Source organism: Eretmochelys imbricata, chromosome 6 (assembly GCF_965152235.1).
Source record: "Eretmochelys imbricata isolate rEreImb1 chromosome 6, rEreImb1.hap1, whole genome shotgun sequence".
Lineage (NCBI taxonomy): Eukaryota > Metazoa > Chordata > Testudines > Cheloniidae > Eretmochelys > Eretmochelys imbricata.
The window spans coordinates 106,606,013-106,629,867 of NC_135577.1; the positions used below are offsets into that span (position 1 = coordinate 106,606,013).

The 23,855-nt window shown below is 41.7% G+C and overlaps 1 protein-coding gene across 2 annotated transcripts in view; it reads left to right on the forward strand.

Annotated features, from left to right (window-relative positions):
* Positions 1-23,855, forward strand: part of PAPOLA (poly(A) polymerase alpha) — a 97,634-nt gene that overhangs the window by 69,937 nt on the left and 3,842 nt on the right. Inside the window, exons 16-21 of one of the 2 annotated variants that reach the window (XM_077819336.1) lie at positions 12,253-12,374; positions 14,456-14,598; positions 15,741-15,841; positions 16,955-17,175; positions 20,621-20,683; positions 22,453-22,530. In XM_077819336.1, coding sequence (XP_077675462.1) covers positions 12,253-12,374; positions 14,456-14,598; positions 15,741-15,841; positions 16,955-17,175; positions 20,621-20,683; positions 22,453-22,530 — 728 coding nt within the window. The remainder of the gene's footprint in view (positions 1-12,252; positions 12,375-14,455; positions 14,599-15,740; positions 15,842-16,954; positions 17,176-20,620; positions 20,684-22,452; positions 22,531-23,855) is intronic. The other variant, XM_077819337.1, reaches the window with a different exon arrangement.

The following is a 23,855-nucleotide window of genomic DNA, read 5'->3' on the forward strand; positions in this document are numbered from 1 at the left end:
AGTTGGACCTTGCAAAGGGAATTAAAACCAATAGTAAAAGGTTCTATAGCCATATAAATAAGAAAACAAAGAAAGAAGAAGTGGGACCACTAAACACTGAGGATGGAGTGGAGGTTAAGGATAATCTAGGCCTGGCCCAATATCTAAACAAATACTTTCCCTCAGTCTTTAATGAGGAGCTTAGGGATAATGGTAGGATGACAAATGGGAATGAGGATATGGAGGTAGATATTACCACATCCGAGGTAGAAGCCAAACTCTAACAGCTTAATGGGACTAAATCGGGGGGCCCAGATAATCTTCATCCAAGAATATTAAAGGAATTGGCATATGAAATTGCAAGCCCATTAGCAAGTGTTTTTAATGAATCTGTAAACTTAAGGGTTGTACCGTACAACTGGAGAATTGCTAACATAGTTCCTATTTTTAAGAAGAGGTAGGGGAGGGAAGTGATCCGGGGAACTTCGGGACTGTTAGTTTGACATCTGTAGTATGCAAGGTCCTGGAAAAAATTTTGAAGGAGAAAGTAGTTAAGGACATTGAGGTCAATGGTAATTGGTAATACAACATGGCTTTACAAAAGGTAGATCATGCCAAACCAACCTGATCTCCTTTATTGAGAAGGTAACAGATTTTTTAGACAAAGGAAACGCAGTGGATCTAATTTACCTCGATTTCAGTAAGTCATTTGACATGGTTCCACATGGGGAATTATTAGCTAAATTGGGGAAGATGGGGATCAATATAAAAATTGAAAGGTGGATAAGGAACTGGTTAAAGGGGAGACTACAACGGGTCATACTGAAAGGTGAACTGTCAGGCTGGAGGGAGGTTACTAGTGGAGTTCTTCAGGGATTAGTTTTGGAACCACTCTTATTTAATCTTTTTATTACTGACCTTCGCACAAAAAGTGGGAATGTGCTAATAAAGTTTGCGGATGACAGAAAGCTGGGAGGTATTGCTAATTTAGAGAGAGACCGGGATATCATACAGGAAGATCTGGATGACATTGTAAACTGGAGTAATAGTAATAGTATGAAATTTAATAGTGAAAAGTGCAAGGTCATGCATTTAGGGATTAATAACAGAAAATTTTGTTGTAAGCTGGAGACACATCAGTTAGAAGTAACGGAGGAGGAGGATCTCTGACTATTGGTTGATCACAGGATGACTATGAGTTGCTAATGTGATATGGCCGTGAAAAAAGCTAATGCGGTCTTGGGATGCATCAGGCGAGGTATTTCCAGGAGAGATAAGGAGGTGTTAGTACAGTTATACAAGGTACTGGTGAGACCTCATCTGGAATACTGTGTGCAGTTCTGGTCTCCCATGTTTAAGAAGGATGAATTCAAAGTGGAACAGATGCAGAGAATGGCTACTAGGATGATCCGAGGAAAGGAAAACCTTTCTTATGAAAGGAGACTCAAAGAGCTTGGCCTGTTTAGCCTAACCAAAAGAACGTTGAGGGGAGATATGATTGGTCTCTATAAATATATCAGAGGGATAAATACCAGGGAGGGAGAGGAATTATTTAAGCTCAGTACCAATGTGGACACAAGAACAAATGGATATAAACTGGCCATCGGGAAGATAGACTTGAAATTAGACCAAGATTCCTAACCATTAGAGGAGTGAAGTTCTGGAACAGCCTTCCAAGGGGAGCAGTAGGCGCAAAAGCCATATCTGGCTTCAAGACTAAGCTTGATAAGTTTATGGAGGGGATGGTATGATGGGATAGCCTAATTTTGGCAATTGATCTTTGACTTAGCGGTAAATATGCCCAATGGCCTGTGATGGGATGTTAGACGGGGTGGGATCTGAGTTACTACAGAGAATTCTTTCCTGGGTGTTTGGCTGTTGAGTCTTGCCCACATGCTCAGGGTTCAGCAAATTGCCATATTTGGGGTCGGGAAGGAATTTTCTTCCAGGGCAGATTGGCAGAGGCCTTGGGGGTTTTTCGCCTTCCTCTGCAGCGTGGGGCATGGGTCACTGGCTGGAGGATTCTCTGCACCTTGAAGTCTTTAAACCACGAGGTGAGGACTTAAATAGCTCAGACATAGGTCCGGGGTTTGTTACAGGGGTGGGTGGGTGAGATTCTGTGGCCTGCGTTGTGCAGACTAGACGATCATAATGGTTCCTTCTGACCTTAAAGTCTATGATTCTAGGTTCCCAGCTCTGAAGGCAGCACCCTACCAGCAGCAGCACAGACGTAAGGGTGGCAATACCATACCATGACACCCTTCCTTTCTTCTGCACTGCTGCCTTCCTTGTTGGGCAGCTGGAGATGGTGGCTGCTGACTGAGGGCCCAACTTTGAAGGCAGGAGCGTAGAAGTAAAGGTAGCAGTACCGCAACCCCAACTACAATAACCTTGCAACCACCCACAACTCCCTTTTGGGTCAGGACCCCTACAATTAAAACACCCTGAAATTTCAGATTTAAAATAGCTGAAATAATGAAATTTACGATGTTTAAAATCCTATGAGTGTGAAATGGACCATGAATTTGGTAGGGCCCTACTTATACACCCACCCACCCCAGAGTCATTGGTTTTGTCGGTGGCCAACAGAAAGGACAAGCAAGGGCATTCTAATTCCGGTCCCAAAAATAAGGAGGCCAAGAGACTGGACCTTTTCGTGAGGAAATTTTGTTCCACAGCCAGTCTCTAGTTCCGAGTCACGAACCACCAGGCTCTTTTGAGGTGATATAATTTTAACCTGTGGGACTCCCTCCACAAGTTTAAGGACTTCATGTCCTAGGAAGTGACCCAGGAGTTTGAGGCCCTGGTAGAGGAGGGTACGCAGTGACTTGGTGCTCCCTCCAGATGGCCTGGGATGCAGCCAATTCAGTGGCCAGGGTGATTGCCTCAGCAGTGGTCATGAGGCACAGTTCCTGGCTTCAGACCGCGGGCCTATCCCAGGAGATGTAGTCCTCGATACAAGATCTCCCATTTGATGAAATTGGGCTGTTTGCAGAACAAAGGGATATGAGGCTGCACAGTCTGAAGGACATTTGGGCCACCCTTCACTTTCTGGGGTTGCATACGTCTCAGTTGGCGAGGAAGCAATTCCGGCTGCCCTTGCCACCAAGGTCTTGGCAGCCTCGGCAGGTATCTACAAGGAGAAGGGACACTAGTTTTAATAGCCTCTGCTCTTCCTCCTCCCATTCACCTGCGCAGCCTGGCCCAGCGAAACGTCACAGGGACCAGAAGCAGGTGTTTTGAGGCCGCACTTGAGAGCGACACCTCGGTCACCTCCCCGGATCGTCCCCATCTTTTCCTCAGCCATCTCCGTCCCTATCATTCGGCCTCGTCAAGGGTCACCTCGGACCACTGGGTGCTAGAGATTGTCAGTGGGCTACTCCTTCCAGTTTTCGGCCACCCTCCTTCCCATCCCCCCTCTTCCCAGTCCCTCTTCAGGGACCCTGCTCATGAGCAACTCCTGGTTCAGGAGGTAGACAGTCTCCTACAACTGGGGGCAGTAGAGGAGGCCCTTCAGAAAATGTGGGGGAAAGATTTCTACTCCTGCTGTTCCCTGATCCCAAAAGCAAAAGGGGGTCTAAGACCTATTCTGGATCTGCGACGACTCAAGAAGTAGAAATTTTGCATGGTTTCGCTGGCCTCTGTCATCCCCTCCTTGGATCCGGGATGCTGGTATGCCACTCTCGACTTATTTCCATATCTCTGTTTTCCAAGGACACAGACAGTTCCTCTGTTTTATGGTGTCCAGCACCACTTCCAGTTCACGGCACTTCCCTTTGGCCTCTCCTCTGATCCGCAGGTATTTACAAAAATTATGGCCCTAATAACTACTTATCTGAGGCATCGGGGGGGTTCCAGGTCTATCCTTATATCGATGATTGGCTCATCAAGGGGAGATCGCGGGATCAAGTGCAGAGCAGCCTCCATCTGGTGCATTCTACCTGCTGTGACCTAGGCCTGTTAGTGAACAAAAAGAAATCAACCCTTGTACCAGTGAAACGGATAGAGTTCATTGGAGCAGTCCTCGATTCCACGTAGGCCAGGGCATTCCTTCTGGAGGCCCATTTCCGAGCCATGTCAGACATAACTTCCCATGTAAGGGGCGACTCGCTCACCACCGCCTGCACTTGCCTGAGGTTGCTAGGCCACGTGGCTGCCTGGACTTACATGGTCCGTCATGCACAACTCCGGCCACTGCAGGCGTGGTTGGCGTTGGTCTACATCCTCAACAGGCATGACCTGGACCAAGTAGTCAAGGTGCCGGTCCACATCTGGTCATCACTGGCATGGTGGTTGGACCCCACATCGGTATTGCAGGGAGTTCCCTTTGTAGCCCTGGCCCTGTCGCTAACTCTGGTTTCTGACACCTCAGACCTGGTCTGGGGAGCCCACCTGGGCGAGTTCAGTACACAGACTTCTGGTCAGGGGTTGACCACTCTCTCCACATAAATGTCAGGGAGCTCAGGGCTGTTCTCCTGGCCTGTAAGGCTTTTCGGTCACACTTTACAAGGCAAAGTGGTTGAAGTCCTGGTGGACAACACCGCCACGATGTTTTATATCAAGAAACAAGGCGGAGCCAGGTCATCAGCCCTCTTCCATGAAGCCATCTGGCTCTGGGACTTCTGTGTGCAGTATGCTATTCATCTCATGGCAGTGCACCTCCCCGGCACCAGAAATGTCCTGGCAGATCGCCTCAGCAGAGTCTTTTTGCCTCACCACAAATGGTCACTCCACCCCAACGTGGTCAAAGAGATCTTCCAAAAGTAGGGGGTCTCCTTGGGCAGACTTGTTTGCAACTTGTCCGGACAGCAAGTGTCACCTGTTCTGCTTGTTGCTGGGGGGGGGAGGGGGGGCGTTGACAGGGACTCCTTGTCGGACACCTTCCTGTTTCCATGGTCAGGGGCTCTGATGTGTGCTTTCCCACCAGTGCCATTGCTTCAGAGTCCTCATGAAGATCAAACAGGACAAGGACAAGGTTATCCTGATAGCCCTGGCTTGGCCTTGCCAACGCTGGTTCTGCCCTCTGATGGATCTGTTGGTGACAACCCCGGTGCAGCTGCCCCTCTGGCCAGATCTCCTGTTGCAGAATCATGGCAGGCTCCTGCACCTGAAGCTGTCAGCGTTGCACCTCACAGCTTGCTTGCTGCTTGGTTAACTGCCAAAGAGCAGGAGTGCTCAGCCCAAGTCCAGCAGGTCCTACTGGGTAGTAGAAAGCCCTCCACTAGAGTGACCTACCTGGCCAAATAGAAATGATTCACGTGCTGGACCTCAGCCCAAAGGGTTAGGCCTGACCAGGCCTCGCTGCAGTTGATCCTGGACTACCTTATGCATCTCAAGCTCCAGGCCATGTCCCTTTCATCAGTAAAGGTCCAGCTGTGGACACATCCAGCTTTCCTGCCCAAGGTGGTTTCGCAATTTCACATGAGCCAGGATATGTTTTTACCGGTCTCCTTCCCAAAGCTTCATAGGTCTGAGGAGGAACGTCGGGAGAGCGCTAACCTTCTACATAGAGAGAACCAAGCCATTTCGCAAGTCGCCGCCGTTGTTCCTCGTCGTAGCAGATAGGATGAAAGGTCGTCCAGTGTCCACCCAGAGAATCTCATCTTAGATCACTGCCTGCATCCAATTCTGCTATGATCAATCAAAGATGCCCCCACCGGCGATTGTAACCACCCACTCAACTAGAATGTAAGCTTCGGTGGTGGCCTTCCTGGCCCGTGTGCCAATTCAGAATATCTGCAGGACCCCCACCTGGTCATCCATCCATACGTTCATGTCTCACTATGTGCTTACCCAGAAAGCTTACCCAGAAAGCCCGAGACAATGTTAATTGACTAAATACAATACTTAACAGCTACTTACTAACTAATCTACAATAAAACAAAACTATTTACACCTGGCATGAAGTTCAAGAGGGAAAGAAACTGCTGACCATTTACAAGGCAAGGGAGAGAGGTGTGCCCACCAGCCACCGCGGGCGGTAAGAAGGAGCTGAGAGGGCATAGGGCCAACAGCACCTGATATACTGGCGCATGAGTGCGGCACTCAAGGGGGCGTCACAGCCAAACCTACAGATGCCACTAAGGCAAAAGTCTCCATCTGTGCACGTGGGTGCATACACACCTAGAATGGCATCTACATGAGCAACACATCTCGAAGAACAACAATTATGAAAAGTAGGTAACCATTTTTTCTTAGCTTTCCTTTATTTCTTTATAGTCTGTTTTGGTAGACTACAATGTTCATGAAATTGAAAGATCTCAAATATAAAGATTATATGGTGTTAAGTTACATGTGTGCGTATAGAGCTTGTAAATTTGTACATTTAATTAATTGTATTGCATCTCACAGTTTAGTTGTAGTGTGATAGTGTGGCATTATACTTGGGGGCGGGGGAAGTGCTTTGAGTGGAAAATGTGATTTAATCTCTCAGTGATGTAATGTTTTGAAGTTTGCCTATATTTTTGCAAATATAAGGGTGAAAGATTAAAGTTAGGTGGTAACTTTTTAAGTCAGATGGGGAGATGGTGATGAATCATAAACTGGATGTAAATCCTACTATACTGGATCCTTAAACTGTTAATTACCATGCCTTCTACTATTCTTTTGTGAAGCTATAGACTCCTTGTCAAGGTGTAATTTGGGAGGGCTTTTAGCTGGACAATAATATAATATACTCTCAAGCTTAACTCATTTTTAGAATATTTTTTCGTTTGTGGTGTTTCCTTTGTCTTTTGAAGGAGCACCAGAAGTTTAAATTAGGTTTTCATTAAGGTCTGCAGAAGGAGAACCCTCTTCCAATACACCAGGCCAAACTTACTGACCCTCTGAGCCACATACAATAATCTTCAGAAGTTGAAGAGCTGGGCATGCCTGTCAGGGTTACAGCTTCAGCCCTGCAGAGCTCCTGCATTGCAGTGGGGTGGTGGGGCTAGAGAATTTTGCCCTGTGGGAGGCACCTGCCAGGGCTTCAGCCCTGAGACCCCCTCCTCCCTGTTGGGCAGAAGCCCCTAGCCTCACCTTCCTGCTGTAGGGTAGAAGCCCCGAGCTTCCACTCTCACCCCAAGTCTGGTAGGCGGAGAATGGGGTCGGGGGGCATGGAGGGCTCTGCAAGCTGCACTTTAACTGTAAAAGTGCTACCCTTGCAAATACACAGTGAGGCTCACTGAAGCAGGGGCCACTCCTGCTGACTTCAACAAGCCCATGAGAGGATGGGAATTGTATCTGTTTGGGGTGGAGGAGGTAGTTTTATATCCATCTGTAAAATTTTAAGCATTTGCATATTTTCTGGATGTACAGCTTCAAACTCTTAAATTTCTATTATAGAAAAGACTCTAGTATACTTTCCATAACCTTTGCCCCTTTCCCCATTGTCAGACTAGGGAGAATGGCTCCATGCCATTCTATGCCGTGAACTCCTGCTTCTTGACTTGTTTTTTTTCTCCCGGTTTCCTACCAGTGCTTCCATTCATCAGTCCATCTCCTTTGCCAACACCCCCCACGCACCCGCCCAAAACCTCTCTACCTCATGCCAGCTGCCTGGTGCTACTAATAGGATTTTTTTTTATAAATCATGCTGTTTGCAGATATTTAAACTTGTTTAAACATCACTCTATATATGTTTGTATAAACTTTTATCAATCTACCATTAGCTGCCATCCCCTTCCTCCTCCTCTCCCTCCCCCCCCCCCCAAAAAAAAAAAAGAAAAAAAATTAAATGGCACTCAACAAAGCAAACCAAACAAATCTGGAGTTCGGAAGTAAAAATATTTTGCTGATATGAGCCACTACAAAAAGAACATTTTCAAAGTAAATGAACAATTTGGAAATACTGTATCACCTGTGGGCACACACGTTTCACAGAACAATCACTTTATATCTGATATATCTTTATATCTCAGTCATCTCAAAGGAAACCTGCACAATACCTTCAAAAGATGAAGTTGGGTGCTTAAATTCATAACTTTGCTAGACACTAAAAATCATGGTCTTAATAAAGAGACAGGATTAATGTCTTATTACAACAGTCCTTAACCCGCTTAACTTCCGTTTTTTGTCCTATGACTGTAGAGGTGTTAACTGGCCACTTCAATGGTCTGTTACAAAACGTGTAAACTGCTTACTGGGAAACAATCTGTTCCACCTAGTATTTACCTGTGACTTGCTGCGTACCTTTCCCAAACGGGAAGAGCTCTGTGTAGCTTGAAAGCTTGTCTCTTTCCCCAATAGAAGTTGGTCCAATAAAAGGTATTAGTATTACTTAACCCACCTTGTTTTTTTAATATCCTGTGACCAACGTGGGTACAACAAAACTGCAAACAATGGAGGACATCGTATTTTGCCATCTGAAATGGCAACTCCACAACATGAAGAAAAAAGGAGGAAAAACTTAATAGCAACATCTGCTTCCTGAGCAAAAGCAAGAAATAAAACATCACCTGAAGACTCACCCTCTCTAACTTTCTGATCACTACATACAACTCCATATATGCCAAACAGCTGTGAAGGAGGATTTCAGAAAAACCGAGGCCTTCAAGTTCTCAAAAAGGGAGCCGCCTCAGACAAGAAGTCGTCACAAAGTTCCATGCACTGGAAGGAAAAAATCAGGAAACCTACCTGGAGATCATGCAAGAAACCCAAAACAACTATTTAAAAAAAAAAAAAAAAAAAAATCTGACAGCCATCCAACCCAGAACCAAAAAGTGGACGTAACTACCACAACTCCCAGAACACCATCGCCGGGAGAAACCATGGCACAAGGACCTTACCACATGGACACTACACACACCCCAGTATCATCAATTTGTCAAGACTACTCCTAACCAGAACTGAATTATCTGTACTCTCCCAGGGATTGAACTGCTGCACAGAACCTGATACCATACTAACAGGTGGAGAACTAGAAGATTCTTTTACCAACTCTGCGTCAAAGAATTCTTTCACAACAATGAATATGCCACCCACAACTACCATGTCCCCACCAACAATCATAAGAAAAAAGAATCATTTTACTGGACACCCCACAGTGGAAAAAGCCACACATTTGATCATTACGTTGATTACTTCAGGGGAAAAAAATCAACAGTGAAATCCTTAACAAATATCACATCTGGCACACTCGCTCCATTGCTGAGAGGAGTCCCTGAAATCAACCACCAGCTAGTGATCAAACCAGCAGACAAAGGGGGTGCCTTCATAATTCTCAACCATGATGATTGCATTAATGAGGCCAAACAACAACACTCCAACACCACCTGCTATAAACTACCCAAAGACTATCTCACACCACAATTCACCCAGGAATCTAAGGGTATCATCAAATCCTTCCCCGGACGACATCATCATTACTGAGCCTAATGTTAAGATTGTGTGACATTTTGTTATAAACCACTGTCTTTGTTTGCTTATAACTTTGCCACACAACCATTTTTGCTGAAACTTTCTATGCTTGCGCTCTGCCTTTTTTTGCTTAAACTTACAGTTCAGCTGTTTCCAGGAATGAGGTTAGAGGAAAATAGGTACGTTTTGTGGTGTTCAATATATATAAAATATTATTTGAAGAGCTCAGGATTTGGAATTGAAATTTGTTAGGGACATAGTTGTGGTGTCAGGGGAGGTCCTTTTTGCTTTTCCTGTGAAAATACACCTGCATTTGACCAAGTTATAAGCAACTAAAAATTGCTATTTGCATATGCTCCCAGCTTGTTGGTGACTTCTCCTGAACCTCTGAAGATTCCATCTGCACTGAGCATGCTCCACCCCAGTGAATTTCGCTAGTGCCAGCCTCATTATGCATGTTCCTTAGCACAGCTAGAGATCCTTATGGACAGGATGATGAAGCAACAGTAGCAGCAACTGCTGCAATCACACCTTTACCTCTGTGAAAGATTAGCGTAAGAGAAGGCATATATTAAAGTAAAGAGGAGCTCAGTTCTGCCTCCTCTACTAAAAACCGAGAAAGAGCTCCTCCCCTTCTCCCAGGTTTGGGAGAGCAGTACATCTTTGCAGTTCCTTCTCTTTGTTAACTGCTCCCACTTGTGTTTATCTGCTTTGATCAGTGGAGGACATAAGAACGGCCATACTGGGTCAGACCAAAGGTCTATCTAGCCCAGTATCCTGTCTTCCGACAGTGCCAGGTGCCCCAGAGGGAATGAACTGAACAGGTAATCGTCAGGTGATTCATCCTCTGTCTCCCATTCCCAGCTTCTGGCAAACAGAGGCTAGGGACACCATCCCTGTCCATCCTGGCTAATAGCCATTGATGAACCTATCCTCCATGAACTTATCTAGTTCTAGTCTCTCTTCCACTGACTGGTGTTAGTAATTCAGTGCACTTCTGAACGCCTGTTATGCAAGACGTAATACCCTTAATCTAGAGGTAGGAAAATGTTATTCCTTCCAATTCTTTGAATAGATGAGGTAACAGCAGAGTTGCAAAAGTTCACTTCTAGTAAAACTGAATAGAATCCAGAAGCCAGATTCTGTTCATCTCGGGGGGGGGGGGAGCGTTGCAAATGGCTGTAGGCAAACTTTGTGCCTCCTAGAATCTGGGCTACTTCAGGGACCAGTGCAGCCCTTGGAATAAGATAGGCTGTATACATTAGAGCCATTCTTACACAACAGCTTATGGGCTTCTCCACAGCCAAGAATTGTGGAGCACGACATGCCATCCCCCTCAATATGCAACTTTAATTCAGCCCCTTTATAAATATCCATTTTAATACTGTGACTATGTAATTAAAGTTTTTGTTCTACAGGACCCTTCCCTTATTGAATGCATAGGATGGACAGTCAGTAAGGTAGATGATTGGAAGAGTAGAGAGAGGATCTCAAGTTTAAGACCCTGGTTTGGGTATACTTCAGAAATATACTGAGTGGCGGGTGGGGCGAGGGGGGAATACCCAGGCCCACCCACTACTCTGGGTCCCAGGCCAAGGACCTTGCAGGGGGCACCCTTGTACCGCATCCCCTCCAACTCTTCAGTACATTTCCCTGAACCACTTTCCCACTGTCCCAGCACCTTCTTCACCCTTGCTTCAAGGCCTCAGCATACCAGTCCTAGCAAGCGCGCAGGAGCTTCCTCTGGCTTCCCTGTTCCTGCCCAGTACTGCTCTGTCTACAGTGCTAGCTTTCTTCTGCCTGCAGTATGATGAGCCTGCTGGACCCTGATTTGGCAGCTTCTCAGAGCCTCTCTTTTATTGGCTGCTTCCTGCACAGCGTCCGTAGGGCTTGTTAACACCTTTCATACCAGTGTAAGGGGGCTGCCCAAACACAACCTTCTTCCTCAGGAATGAATCCTTCTGTCAGGTGTGCTCCCTCTATCTTGCGGTTGGGGAAGATGAGGTGCATTGAGGAGATGGGACAAGATGAGAGAGCTGGGATAAGACTCTTTGGGGGGGAAATGTCTCTTGACTCTTTTGAGATTCTTAAAAAAAGTTGGTGTCGTAGTTCATCCCTTCATTATTTTGTCCATCAATTAGGCCTACTATCTGCTATAACAATTTTGGTCCATTAATTTCAGGACTGATATCTCTTGTTTTTAAGTTCAACCTCGGCACAGTCCTTGAATCATGTCAGTAGGCCTCTTTTTGTTTGGACTAATTCAGTCTGTCTGTTTTTTTTTTGCACTTGTTCATAGCATTCATTACTGAAAACAGTTTGACCTATTTTCCAAGGTTAATTCCCAAGCAGGCAAAAATTTATTATTGTGACTTCTTATGAACTTTGACATACTTTTACAATTGAACTTACAATTAGGGTAAATTTTTAGGCCCAATAATCACAGCAGCACCTAATGGCCCCGATCATGTATCAAGGCCAGTCAGTGTCAGGCACTGATACAAACACAATAACAAAAAGATAATCTCTGCCATTGAGAGCTAAATAAATGTCTTAACTTTAATTTATATCAAGTTAGACAAGAAACCTCATGACTCTGCTTGGTTCCATCTTTGAATTTATTCTTTCATAAATACAATGCGGGGCTCACATACTTTTAAAATACTTTTTCAGTCCCATATTTCAGAGAGGAAATTTACGTTTTAATGGATTTTCCTTTTTTAAAATATAAGCAAACTTAAATACTTTACTTTCTTCTCAGATGCGATGCAATTGTCAGTTCAGGAGGAAGGGCTGTTGGTTTTTTCTCAAGACTGAGGAAATATTAGCCTTCTTGTTGAATAATACTCTGGAATGTCAATCCTTTCTTCAAGGGCAAGTAACTGCATTTTCCACAATGTTTCAATGTGTCATCATCTTCTTCTAATTGTGTAGTTTATAGGCAAGCAATAAACAGCAAGATGTTTGAGATGGATATGAAAATTGCTGCAATGCATGTAAAACGAAAGCAACTTCATCAACTGCTACCTAATCATGTGCTTCAGAAAAAGAAAAAGGTAAACCTACAAATTACTGACAAACGTAACTAATGTTATAATATAATTACATTATAATTTAGTGATTCCCAAAGGTCTTTGGTGTACTAACAAAATAACTAAAACCCACTTTAAAAGGGCAGTTTTACTTGTGTAACCTACACAAACTTTCTAACCTATCTGGTGCAACGGTACTGATACCCTGATATGCAAAATCTATTGGTCCTAACATTGATAGTTCCCGGTTGCATCAATACCAATGAGTTAATATTGAATTATTTGTACATACGTTTCATGCATGCCTTTCTTCCTATCTCCTGGAAGTATCTGCTTCTGATTTCATCTCTTCTCCTTGAAATCATGCAGGTATGACATGATGATTTTTGTTGGAAATACTAGAGTAAACAGATTTAAGTCTGATTAATTTAGCGAACTCAAAGCTATTTTGCTAGTGTAATTTGGAAGCCAAATTAGGGAAATATGTACAACGCAGCACTTGCATGATTAACAAAGATTATCTGGTGCACACAAATTTAAGAATTTGGTTTGTTTTCTAACATCTCCCTGTTGTACTAATAGTTTTGAGATTGTGTGTAGGCCATAAAATTACTAAAGAAATTGTATGACCTCTCTTATGACTCAGTAGAATGTTGAACGCTTTGCTGCTGCCGTTTGTAGCTAACAACACACATTCGCTCGTATAACTAAAGATGTGGGTTAGAGAATGCTTTCAACAGTTAATGTGACTGACTATATGCTGTGGCCTAAAACTTGAAAAGGTCTCCACTTGACAGTTTTTTCTGTCTTAGATATAACCTTTTACTCCTAGATGGGAAAGATTTAAATGACAGTGAATGAATCTCAAAAATTGTCTGCTACACTTATACAGAAAATTTTTAGTAAGAGACTGTTTTCTGTCTAAAGTTGTTTTCCCCTTAAATGCATGGCAGGCCTATGTGATCATATGTGAGAAGAAGGGCAGCCTGCAAAACAGCATTTCATGAAGGGCAGCAGTAATTTAAGATCAAGCTATTTGGTTAGTTTGAGCATGATTAATTGCAACAGGAAAGAGTGTTTATGGGCCAAGTAACTAATGCAAAAAGTCCCTGCCTCACTCTTTGAATGTAGTCTGAGAGCAATCATATATGAAAGCTGACTTGTAAAAAGAAGTCTTTTTGGAAACATGCATGTCATGGTTATGTATTGCTGTTCTCTTGTCTGCATTCATATAAATAGCTCAATATAATATTAGTATCCTTTTAAAGCCATTGTCACCATTTAAAAATGTCTCTAAATTGTGTAGCAAAGTTTGCACATGGTAGACTGAAACAAATCCAGTAGGAATCTAGTTGGTTGGTATCTTGTCTCCAATATTAGCCAATGCTGGCTGCTTCAGAGGAAAATATAAACCTCACTCAATGCATCTAATTAGGCAGTTCTGGAGTATGAACAGAAACTCGGTGATCAGCATGAGGACTAATGATAGATAAAAATGACCCAGTGGTCTGGAAAACCACTAGGTCAACTACCTAATTTCTTTGAGTTCTTGATACTGTACGCTTGTATTGATTGAAACTGAGAGATTATTATTCCACAAAATCAAATAAACTTGAAATGAAGCTGGAATTCTAGATACACAAGTAGTACAGGAGAAATTGGTTTTGTATGCTACATTATCTGGGTGCAAATGATGGATCATTCAAATTCTGGCCTTAATTTTGAACATAGGAATTAAGTGGTTCTGGTAGCAGGCCAGTAGAACCTTTGTATGTAGAAAACTCTGCACATCTCTATTTTGTGTGACTTTCAGAAGCCTTTGTATTTGAGGTTCAAGCCACTCAATGTAGTTGGTTTTGGTTTGCTTCTTTGGTGTGCCTTCTAGAACTTATCAGTGCTATTTTTCTCTAAAAATGCTCTTTACCTATGCAACTGATGTCAAGACAATTAACCTTAAATTTTTTGAGATATCAGTTTGAGCTCAGTCTAATTAATTTTCACAAAACTATCAGTATAATTGAAATATTGCTTCATTGACTTTCAACTGATTCTCAGTCCTTAATGGGATAAGTAACACCTGTGATTTATTGTCTGATTGGTTGTAGCATTCAACAGAAGGGGTCAGACTGACAGTCCTGAATGACAGCAGCTTAGACTTATCTATGGACAGTGATAACAGCACGTCTGTGCCTTCTCCTACTAGTGCTATGAAGACAAGTCCATTGAACAGTTCTGGAAGCTCTCAGGGGTAATTATTTTAATCTTAACCTTCGCTATTCGAGTTTATGATCCTCTAAAAGTTACATGTGTTAGAGAACATGTGTTTACTGTGTATATTGCAAGAGGGCATATTATCATTTATCTTAAACTTAACTTCGGGGGTGGGGGGAGATCACTGCACTATGTCTTCGTTGTCTACAGCTAATAAAATGCTTTTTCATTTGCTCTGTTAGATTCCATTACTAATGATACACTCTTTTCCAGTCTGTTGCTTGCTTTGTTTGATAAAATGGTCACTTCCATATTTTTATGTTAATATGCAAAGTATCTGATGATAATGTGGACTCTCTACAGCTATGCAATATACAAATTGAATGATAAAACATTGAGTATCATGTAGAAAAACGTAGCTAGCTTTTCTTAATGCCTATGACAGCTGCTATTTAATCATTCTCATTTATTAAACTATTCTCAGGATTTTTACATTACTGAGCACTCTTCTTGAAGGAAAAAAAAGAAAGCAAGTGTACAGTTAAGCATACTATCGTGGTTCTCAGGGCTGAAATCTAATCTAGCCTAAATTTTGGTTTTTAACACATCATGCCCCCATCCTTTTTGATATAGCAAAATCTATTATAATGCCAAAACCAAGGCTGCAATCCTGTTAATTCCCAATTTCTTGATTAGGCAATCTATGGACTGAATTTATAGTGATGATGTGCATGTGATATTATGGGATATTAACACATGCTTATCATGCCAGCCTTCTCAGTTTGGCTTGCTCTATTGTAAAGGTAAAGGGGATTATAGATTCTTTTTAAAAAAAAATGGACATGAGTTTTTTCTTTTTCCCTTTCAAATAGCTTTAAAAACTTTATTGAAACTTGGATTATTTCATATAAAATTAATCTTCTCCTGTAGTATTTCACATAGTGCAGGTTTATAACAGTAATGTTGCTAACACTCTTGCTTATCTTCACATTATATTTCATAAAATTGCAATGATATAATTTGGCCTTTTCTAACATTGTTGTGTTGATGCTATTGGCTAAATCACATCAATGCAAGTCTCTGGCAATGCTGATGATATGTGATGAAAGGCAAACAGTTTGATACCATATGCATATTTTAGTTTTCAGTGTTATCCATTTTGCCTTTTTCATGTTTTAGCAGAAGCAGTCCTGCTCCAACTGTAACAGCAGCATCTGTGATCAACATACAGGCTTCTGAAGTCACTGTGCCACCAGCCATTTCCAGTGAAAGCTCAGGGGGTAGGGAAAATTACATACTATATTGTTAGCATTGATTTCTAGAGAGTATTTTACTAAAGATGTATCATCGTTATTTGGAAGATTTAAATTTACTGCATGTTGTAGCCTTATCTCATTGAACTGATTTACACATTAACCATGTCCTGTAGGATTCAGGATATTTTGATATACTTATCAAAATAGCCATAATATACTAGAATTTCAGTAATCTACATTTATGTCAGTTGCAAATCCTCTAAAAATGGATATTCATGTTTGCTGTTCATAATAGCGACACAGGTTTGCTCAGGGCAAACAGAGTGTAGATGATGGCAGTGCTCCCAGTTAGGCCAATGAAGGAGAGTGTGGCTAGGTACTGGCTAAAGCCCTCATAGTGCCACTTTCTTGGGTACTTCTGCTCCCTAGTACAATTAAAATTTGAATGAGGATGACCTGACTTCACCACTTTGTCCTGTGTCATAAATCACAATTGCCTCCAATGTAAGCAACCTTGTCTTTAGCCAGTGCTACAGATGGTCAGGGGTGACACTACTCCGGATTTTGGAAAAGGATTTAAACAAGAACAGTCCCGATTTGCTAATTCACGCATCTCAGTCAGCTACGTGGTGTGACCCAATCATGCTGATGAGCAATCACTATTATAATTTTATATTTAGCTTGTCATTCTAAAGATGCCCAGAGGGCTACACCAACTGCATATGTGCAACCATCTTTGGTTAGCAGAGTGAGGCAGCTAATTAGTTCACTGTATGTGATACCACACTGAGAGAAAGGGGCATTTTTTTCTCATGAATGCCTACTCTTAATGTTCTTACACAACAGAGACCTTCCAGTCTCCTTTAAGGTTTTCTCCAAACACAGATACAGTAAACTGCAGGATGTTCAATTTATCTAGTTAGACTGATAAAGTCCAAGTTTTAATTATTCTTTGATTTTAAACCTGTGGTTTCAGGTAGTCTGTGTTCCAAATCTGATGCTCTGGAACCAAGCTATTTGTTCCGCTCACTCAGTGCCAGTGGGGTTAGATACAGAAAACAAACTACTGTGGAATTGATGTGAACATTAAATGTAAATGTTGAAACTATTTTAAAATGTATCGTATTTATTTCATAGGTACTTCAAGTGAAAGCATTCCTCAAACTGCCACACAGCCAGCCATTTCTCCACCACCAAAGCCTACCATCTCTAGAGTTGTTTCCTCAACACGTCTGGCAAACCAATCACCAAGACCATCAGGGAACACAGCAACAAAAATACCTAGCCCTGTCGTAGGGGTGAAGAGGACATCTTCCCCTCATAAAGAAGAGTCTCCTAAGAAAATAAAAACAGAAGAGGTATTTTATCCTTGATCGTAATTGTATCCACGCAAAAGAAATATTAGTAGTATTGTTGCCAGCTCAGAGAGTTGATACATGTGGTACTGCAGTGAGAGATCTTCTTAAATTGTGTGTCTGTCTGCTCTAGTTGGATAACCCTTAAAAGTACATGTAAAATAAATCAGTTCTTTTAAGTGGCGGTAGGTCATCTTTATGATATTAGTGTTAAATGAACTTTAAGAACTTGTTTCATACATGTACTTTATGCGAATGTATTTCAAGGCACTTCACAATAAAAACAGAACCAAGGGTAAAGGATAGAAGGTACTCAAGTTTAATCAGTTTAATCTGGCCCTGCATTTTGTGCTTGTCAGTAGTGAGTTGCAGTTTTGAATTATGTGATAACTTAAAAGCATGCACAGAGCTTGAGTTCGTTTTTTAGTACCCATTACACAGGCTTTATATGATCAGTCAAAATGTATTTAGCTTATTTCTGGAATTTGATAAACAGAAAATAGTTCAACAATCTTTTTTTTAAAAGGTAAACAACATTGACAGAAAAGGAATTACCTACAAAAGTTCCAAGTAATTTTCTTCCTTAATTACTTTGTTTAAAGTTAAATAATAAACTGAACTTTGCAATGCAACTATCACTTTTATTGACCATTATTCTTAATTGTTAAATCAGTAGGTTAAAATGTACTTATGAATGCATGAACAAACACACTTCTTCTGTTTCCAAAGTAAGACGAAGACTTTCTAAATTTTTAGGAGTGCAGTTATCAATAGTTTTAAGGTCGTGTTTGCTGCCTATTTTAAGAATTATTAAGGCAGAGATTTTCAAAAGAGCCTAACAGAGTTAGCGCTGCATTTCAGTGAGATTCGGATGCCTATACCTGCTTGGCTCTTTTGAAAATCTCAGTGTAAGGGAATAAATATTTAAGGACAAAAGAAATTTAAATAGGATAATTTTGTGCAAGATTTCACTCATTTTAAAGTCTGGTTTTTTAAACTTTGCATGGGGCTTCAACGCTATGGCAAAGGGCACCAAATATAACTGAATAATTTATTTTGTCAGTAGAATACATTTGTATGTTAAAGGTGTTATCTACATAGGTTTGGGGTGTCCCCATTATTTACAAGTGTCAGAGCTATGAGTGAAGTTATCCCATGCAATTGCTAATAAATCTCTTATACCATACCTTCACACATGCTATATATGAGACATGTTCTACAGAAAATGTTTTTCAAACATTTTACTTATTTGAGGAAGAAGTATCAACAGTGTTTAATCTCCCTCTACCTGTTAATCAGACTGCCTTTACCATGATTCTAATTATACAGGACCTTGGGAAAGAACTTCAGAAATTTCAGGTCTGATGGCTTGAGACTTTCCAGGCCTAGGAGCAAATTCTGTACCCCCGCTGAAAGTGGAGAATTAAACCTTTCCATTGGGGTATAGTGTTCATTAGCCTTGATGGCTTGGGTTAGAATCTTAAACCTCTCACATTCAGTCACAGACTAGAATTATCTGTACTGCACCTCAGACATTTGTTTTATGGGGAGATTACATTGTAAATAAGAGAAAGGAAGACCCAAGGAAGTACAGACCAGTCGTCATAACTTCCATATCCAGAAAGATGATAGAACAAATGATTAAACAATCAATTTCTAAGCACTTAGAGGATAACAGGGTGATAAGTAATAGACAACATGGTTTGTCAAGAACAAATCTTGCCAAACCACCCTAATTTCTTTCTTCGATACAGTTACTGGCCTAGTGGATGGGAGGGGAAGCTGAACATGTGATACATCTTGATTTTAATGAGGCTGTTGACATAGTCCCACATGATATTCTCATAAGCAAACTAGGGAAATGTGGTCTAGATCCGGGGTTCTCAACCTTTTTCTGAGGCTCCCCAACATGCTATAAAAACTCTGTGGCCCACCTTATCCACTACAACTGGCTTTCTGCATATAAAAGCCAGGATCAGCATTAGGCAAGCGGGGCAATTGCCTGGCGCTCTATGCCACAGGGGCCCCCATGAAGCCAAGTTGCTCAGGCTTTGGCTTCAGCGAGTCTAATGCTGCCCCTGCTTGGAGGAGCCCATGAAAGCTGCTTGCAGCCCCACAGGGGGCCCCAAACTCGTGGTTGAGAACCACTGGTCTAGATGAAATTTTTGTAACGTGGGTACACAAGAGGAAAAACTATATTCAGAGTAGTTATCAATGGTTTGCTGTCAAACAGGGAAGACATTTCAAGTGGTGTTTTGCAGGAGTCTGTTCTCAGTCTGGTACTAGGCAATATTTTCGTTGACCATTCGGAAGATGGAGTGAAGAGTACACTTAAACATTTTCAGATGTCACCAAACTGCGGAGGGGTCACAAGCACTTTTGAGGATGGGATTAGAGCTCAAAAAGATCTTGACAGATTGGAGACTTGGTCTGAAATCAACAAGATGAAATTCAATAAAGACGTGTGAAGTATTGCACTCTAGGAAGGAAAAATTAAATGCACAAATACAAAAGTGGGAAATAACTGGCTTGGCAGTGATACTACAGTACAAGTTCTGGGGATAGAGTGGATCACAAATTGCATGAGTCAACAATGTGCTAATGCAAGAAGGGCAAATGTCATTCAGTGATGTATTAACAAGAGTGTCCTATGAAAGACACGGGAGGTAATTGCTCTACTCTAGTTGGCACTGGTGAGGCCTCAAGTGGAGTACTGCGTTCAGTTTTGTGCACCACAATTTAAGAAAGATGTGAATAAATCTGAGAGTTTAGCGTACAACAAAAATGACAAAGGGTTTAGGAAGCATGACCCAGGAGGAAAGGTTGAAAAAATTGGGCATGTTTAGTCTAGAGAAGGCAAGATTGAGGGGGAAACAAGTCTTCAAATAAGTAAAAAATTGTCATGAAAAGGACAGTGGTTAATTGTTCTCCTTGTCCATTGAGGGTAGGACAAGAAGTAGTTGGCTTAATTTACAGGAAGAAAGAGTTAGGTAAGATGTTAGGAAAAACTTTCTAGCTATAAGAATAGTTAAGGAATGGAACAGGTTGCTAAGGGAGGTTGTGGAATCTTCATAATCACAGGTTTTTAAGAGCAGGCTAGACAAACATCTGTCGGGGCGGTCTAGGTATGCATAATCCTGCCTCAGTGTGATGGAGTGGACTAGATGTTCTCAGGAAGGGGCATGGAGACCTAGATAGTCACAGAATCCTAAATCAACAGTAGTGAAACCAGAATTGTTTGAAGCCAGAAATTGCTTAGGTCATTTGTTATACTCCAAACAATAACACATGTACTAAACATATTCCACACTCTGTCCTTAAAAACACAGTTTTACCACTGGTGTGTATAAATTCTGCTTGTGACTGGTTTATCTTGAGTTCCATTAAAAGTTGTCTTCTTGTCACTTTATTTTTCTGCCTATTTTACCAAAAGTTTTTGTTTTAACAGGATGAAATAAATGAAGATGCTAGTTGTCTTGATATGAGTGATCATGATAAAATGGAAACTAAGGTATATATGACTCTTACATTTTTAAACAGAATAGAATATATTGTGTTGCCCATACAAGTTAGACTATGCATGTTTCTAGCCATTGCTGTTAGTACTGGCAGGTGTTGTGCAGGCTTCTTCCATAAGGCAGTGTTCATTTAAAAGCTCCTGGGCTGCTTCCAAACAAGTGCTGATATTGAATAATTTTCAGTTGCGTTATATTTTTAATATTCCACTGCAGTCTAAGTTAAATTCAAACACCTTTCAGTTATGACTGAAAAGTCTGCTGCTGCAATACAAATAACTCATTGCACCACCCAGCCCTAAAGCTCCCTCTTACATTTTGTTCCATTTAATTTTGACATGGCAGTATGGGTTGGTTTTTCTTTCAGATGACAGTATTGCTTAGTCTAGAGCAGGGGTGGCCAACCTGAGCCTAAGAAGGAGCCAGAATTTACCAGTGTACATCGCCAAAGAGCCACAGTAATACGTCGGCAGCCCCCCCATTAGCTCCTCCGCTCCCAGTGCCTCCCGCCCACCGGCAGCCCTGTTGATCAGCTCCCTGCTCTCTCCCTCCCCGCACCTCCCAATCAGCTATTTCATGGCAAGCTGGAGACTCTGCGGGGAGGAGTGAGGGCACGGCAGGCTCAAGGGAGTGTGTGAGGAAGGGGTGGAGTGGGGGCAGGGCCTGTGTCAGAGCCAGGGGTTGAGCAGTGAACACCCCCCGGCACATTGGAAAGCTGGCGCCTGTAGCTCCAGCCGCGGAGTTGGTGTCTGTACAAGGAGCCGCATGTGTTCTTGTATGTCAGATCAGAGGTTCTTCAGATGCTTCATTTAAAGTGAAAAATCAAGGTCTTTAATGGATTAAATAATTGGTACAGAAGACCCTGTTTTGATAGTAAATTTAAATTATTTTATGCTGTCCACAAATTTTCTCTTTTAACATGCTGAAGATTTTTACTGACCATGTGTAACTGTACTGTAAGATACCAGGGTGGATAGGGAATTATTAGAACTTTGCACAGTAGTTTGGGGTTGAGGTGAAAGCATATTAACTGGTATTACTGCTAAAATGGAAACTAACATCTCCATTTTTTCAGAGTTATCCCATTGAGATTAATAGGACATTTCACATCTCAGAGCTATTATTTCAGCCTGTTTGCAGACTTTGGAAGATAACACTGCAATGTTTTACATTTGGTTCATGTTTTTAAAGTTTTCTATTCAATGGAAAAGGGCTAGAGCAAAGAATGGAATCTGCAGGAAATGCTGTGACTTTACATTTTCCTATGCTTATAGTGTACTTTTCAAGATCAAGGAGTTTTATGATATTCTAAACAGAATATGGGGGGGCAAAAAATCCTTAACACTTTATTTTGAGTGGGACCAAAAAAATGCGGAGATAATTTCTTGTTTAAAGATTTCCACCCACATGGATCCAAATGTGAAAGATTCCTAGAAAAGTTGTAAGTGACAAATCAGGAACTGTGTAAAATTAGGCAAGCTACAGGGCATTCTAATAGATAACCAGTTAATTTTTTGTTGTACAAAAATATTTAGTGATGCACTGAATAGTCATATTTGCCTCTGTATAATATGCATATGCCTGATCCTGCATTGAGATTTACATGGACAAATACTTATACCAGTGCAGAGCCACTCTGGTTTTGGTGGAGACTCTGCCTGTGTGCAGCTCGTTCTGGGATACATTGGGCTGTATTTATAATGTTGTTTGTGTAGCTTCTAAGGGATATAAAAGCAGTTACGTTTTTTTATTCCTTTTTTTAAAGGAACAACTTGACGCAGAAGCAAATATTTCTTCTCAAACAGAAACTGTTCAGACAATGGCATCTCTGCAAGCTCCTCAGGTACTGACATTAAAGAAGTGTCATATTGTGAATTTTCTAATCATGATGACCTAATACTGAGATTAAAGTAAATCCAAATGTTAAAAATGACAGCAAAGAAATATATAATGGAACATTTTCATATAGATATCTGTATGGCAGGTTGCTTGTGAATGTTGTGAAGTAAGCACATCTTACATATGTATTTTGTTTCTTAGTGCCTATGTTGCTCGTTAGAAAAGCTGGACTGACTCTTATCTTTTCTCAGTTGTGCCCTTAATATTTACCTTTATGTCAGAACAACACTTAAAGTATGGTTCACTTTTTTCTTTGTTTTGCCCTTTATGATGTAATCTAAGGGGGGGAGAACTTCCATTTTAAAACCAAACAAGTCAGTTAAATAATTGCTATTCAGAGTCAGCTGCTTAAGGCTCTCAAATGTATGTTAAAAAGGTAACTTCACATATTCTGCTACCTGCATGTTGCTTCTCAATAGATACCCTGAAAAGAATGAGTCTTCAACTATACAGCTGTCTAGCACCATAATTAAGTTTTTCCTGTTTACAAATAATGTGGAAATTCAGTTCTAAAACAAGTCCTAGTCTATACTGGGGTTTTAATGCATATTGTTACTCCATTAATGTAGCTGCACCATTGCAAACCTCCTGTAGACATGTACTTGTTTAAATAGCTGCACTGCTGCATAGGTCACTTAATTTGATTTGAAATGGGGGTAAGCAGTAAACAAATTATGTAGGTGCCAAGATTGTTTGTGACAAACTAGGTTTTATGTATTGTAGATGCTCAGCAAAGCAAGATAAAATGGTTTGCTTCACAGAAATCAGCATCTTTATAGCTAACATAGAAACAAATATTGAAATAAACAAAAGTTTTCAGTTGTCCAAGAGTTATGTTCTTTAAGTTTCTGTAGTTCTGACATCTCAGAAAATGATTTATTGCAGTCGTGGCAGAGATGCAGTTTGGATGTTGCAAAATTCTGGTGGGCTGTATCTAGGTCTCTGGTGGGCAACCTGCTGCCTGTCAGGGTAATCCAGTGGCAGGCTGCGAGACAGTTTGTTCACATTGACCGTCTGCAGGCACAGCTGTCCGCAGCACCCAGTGGCCACGGTTCGTGGCCAATGGGACCTGTAGGAAGTGGTGTGGGCCGCAAGCAGATGCTGGCCGCCGCTTCCCACATCTCCCATTGGCCAGGAATGGCAAACCACAGCCACTGGGAGCTGTGGGTGGCTGTGCCTGCAGATAGACAATGTGAACAAACTGTCTCACGGCCCGCCAGAGGATTACCCTGACTGGCTGTGTCCACAGATTTCCCACCACTGATCTTG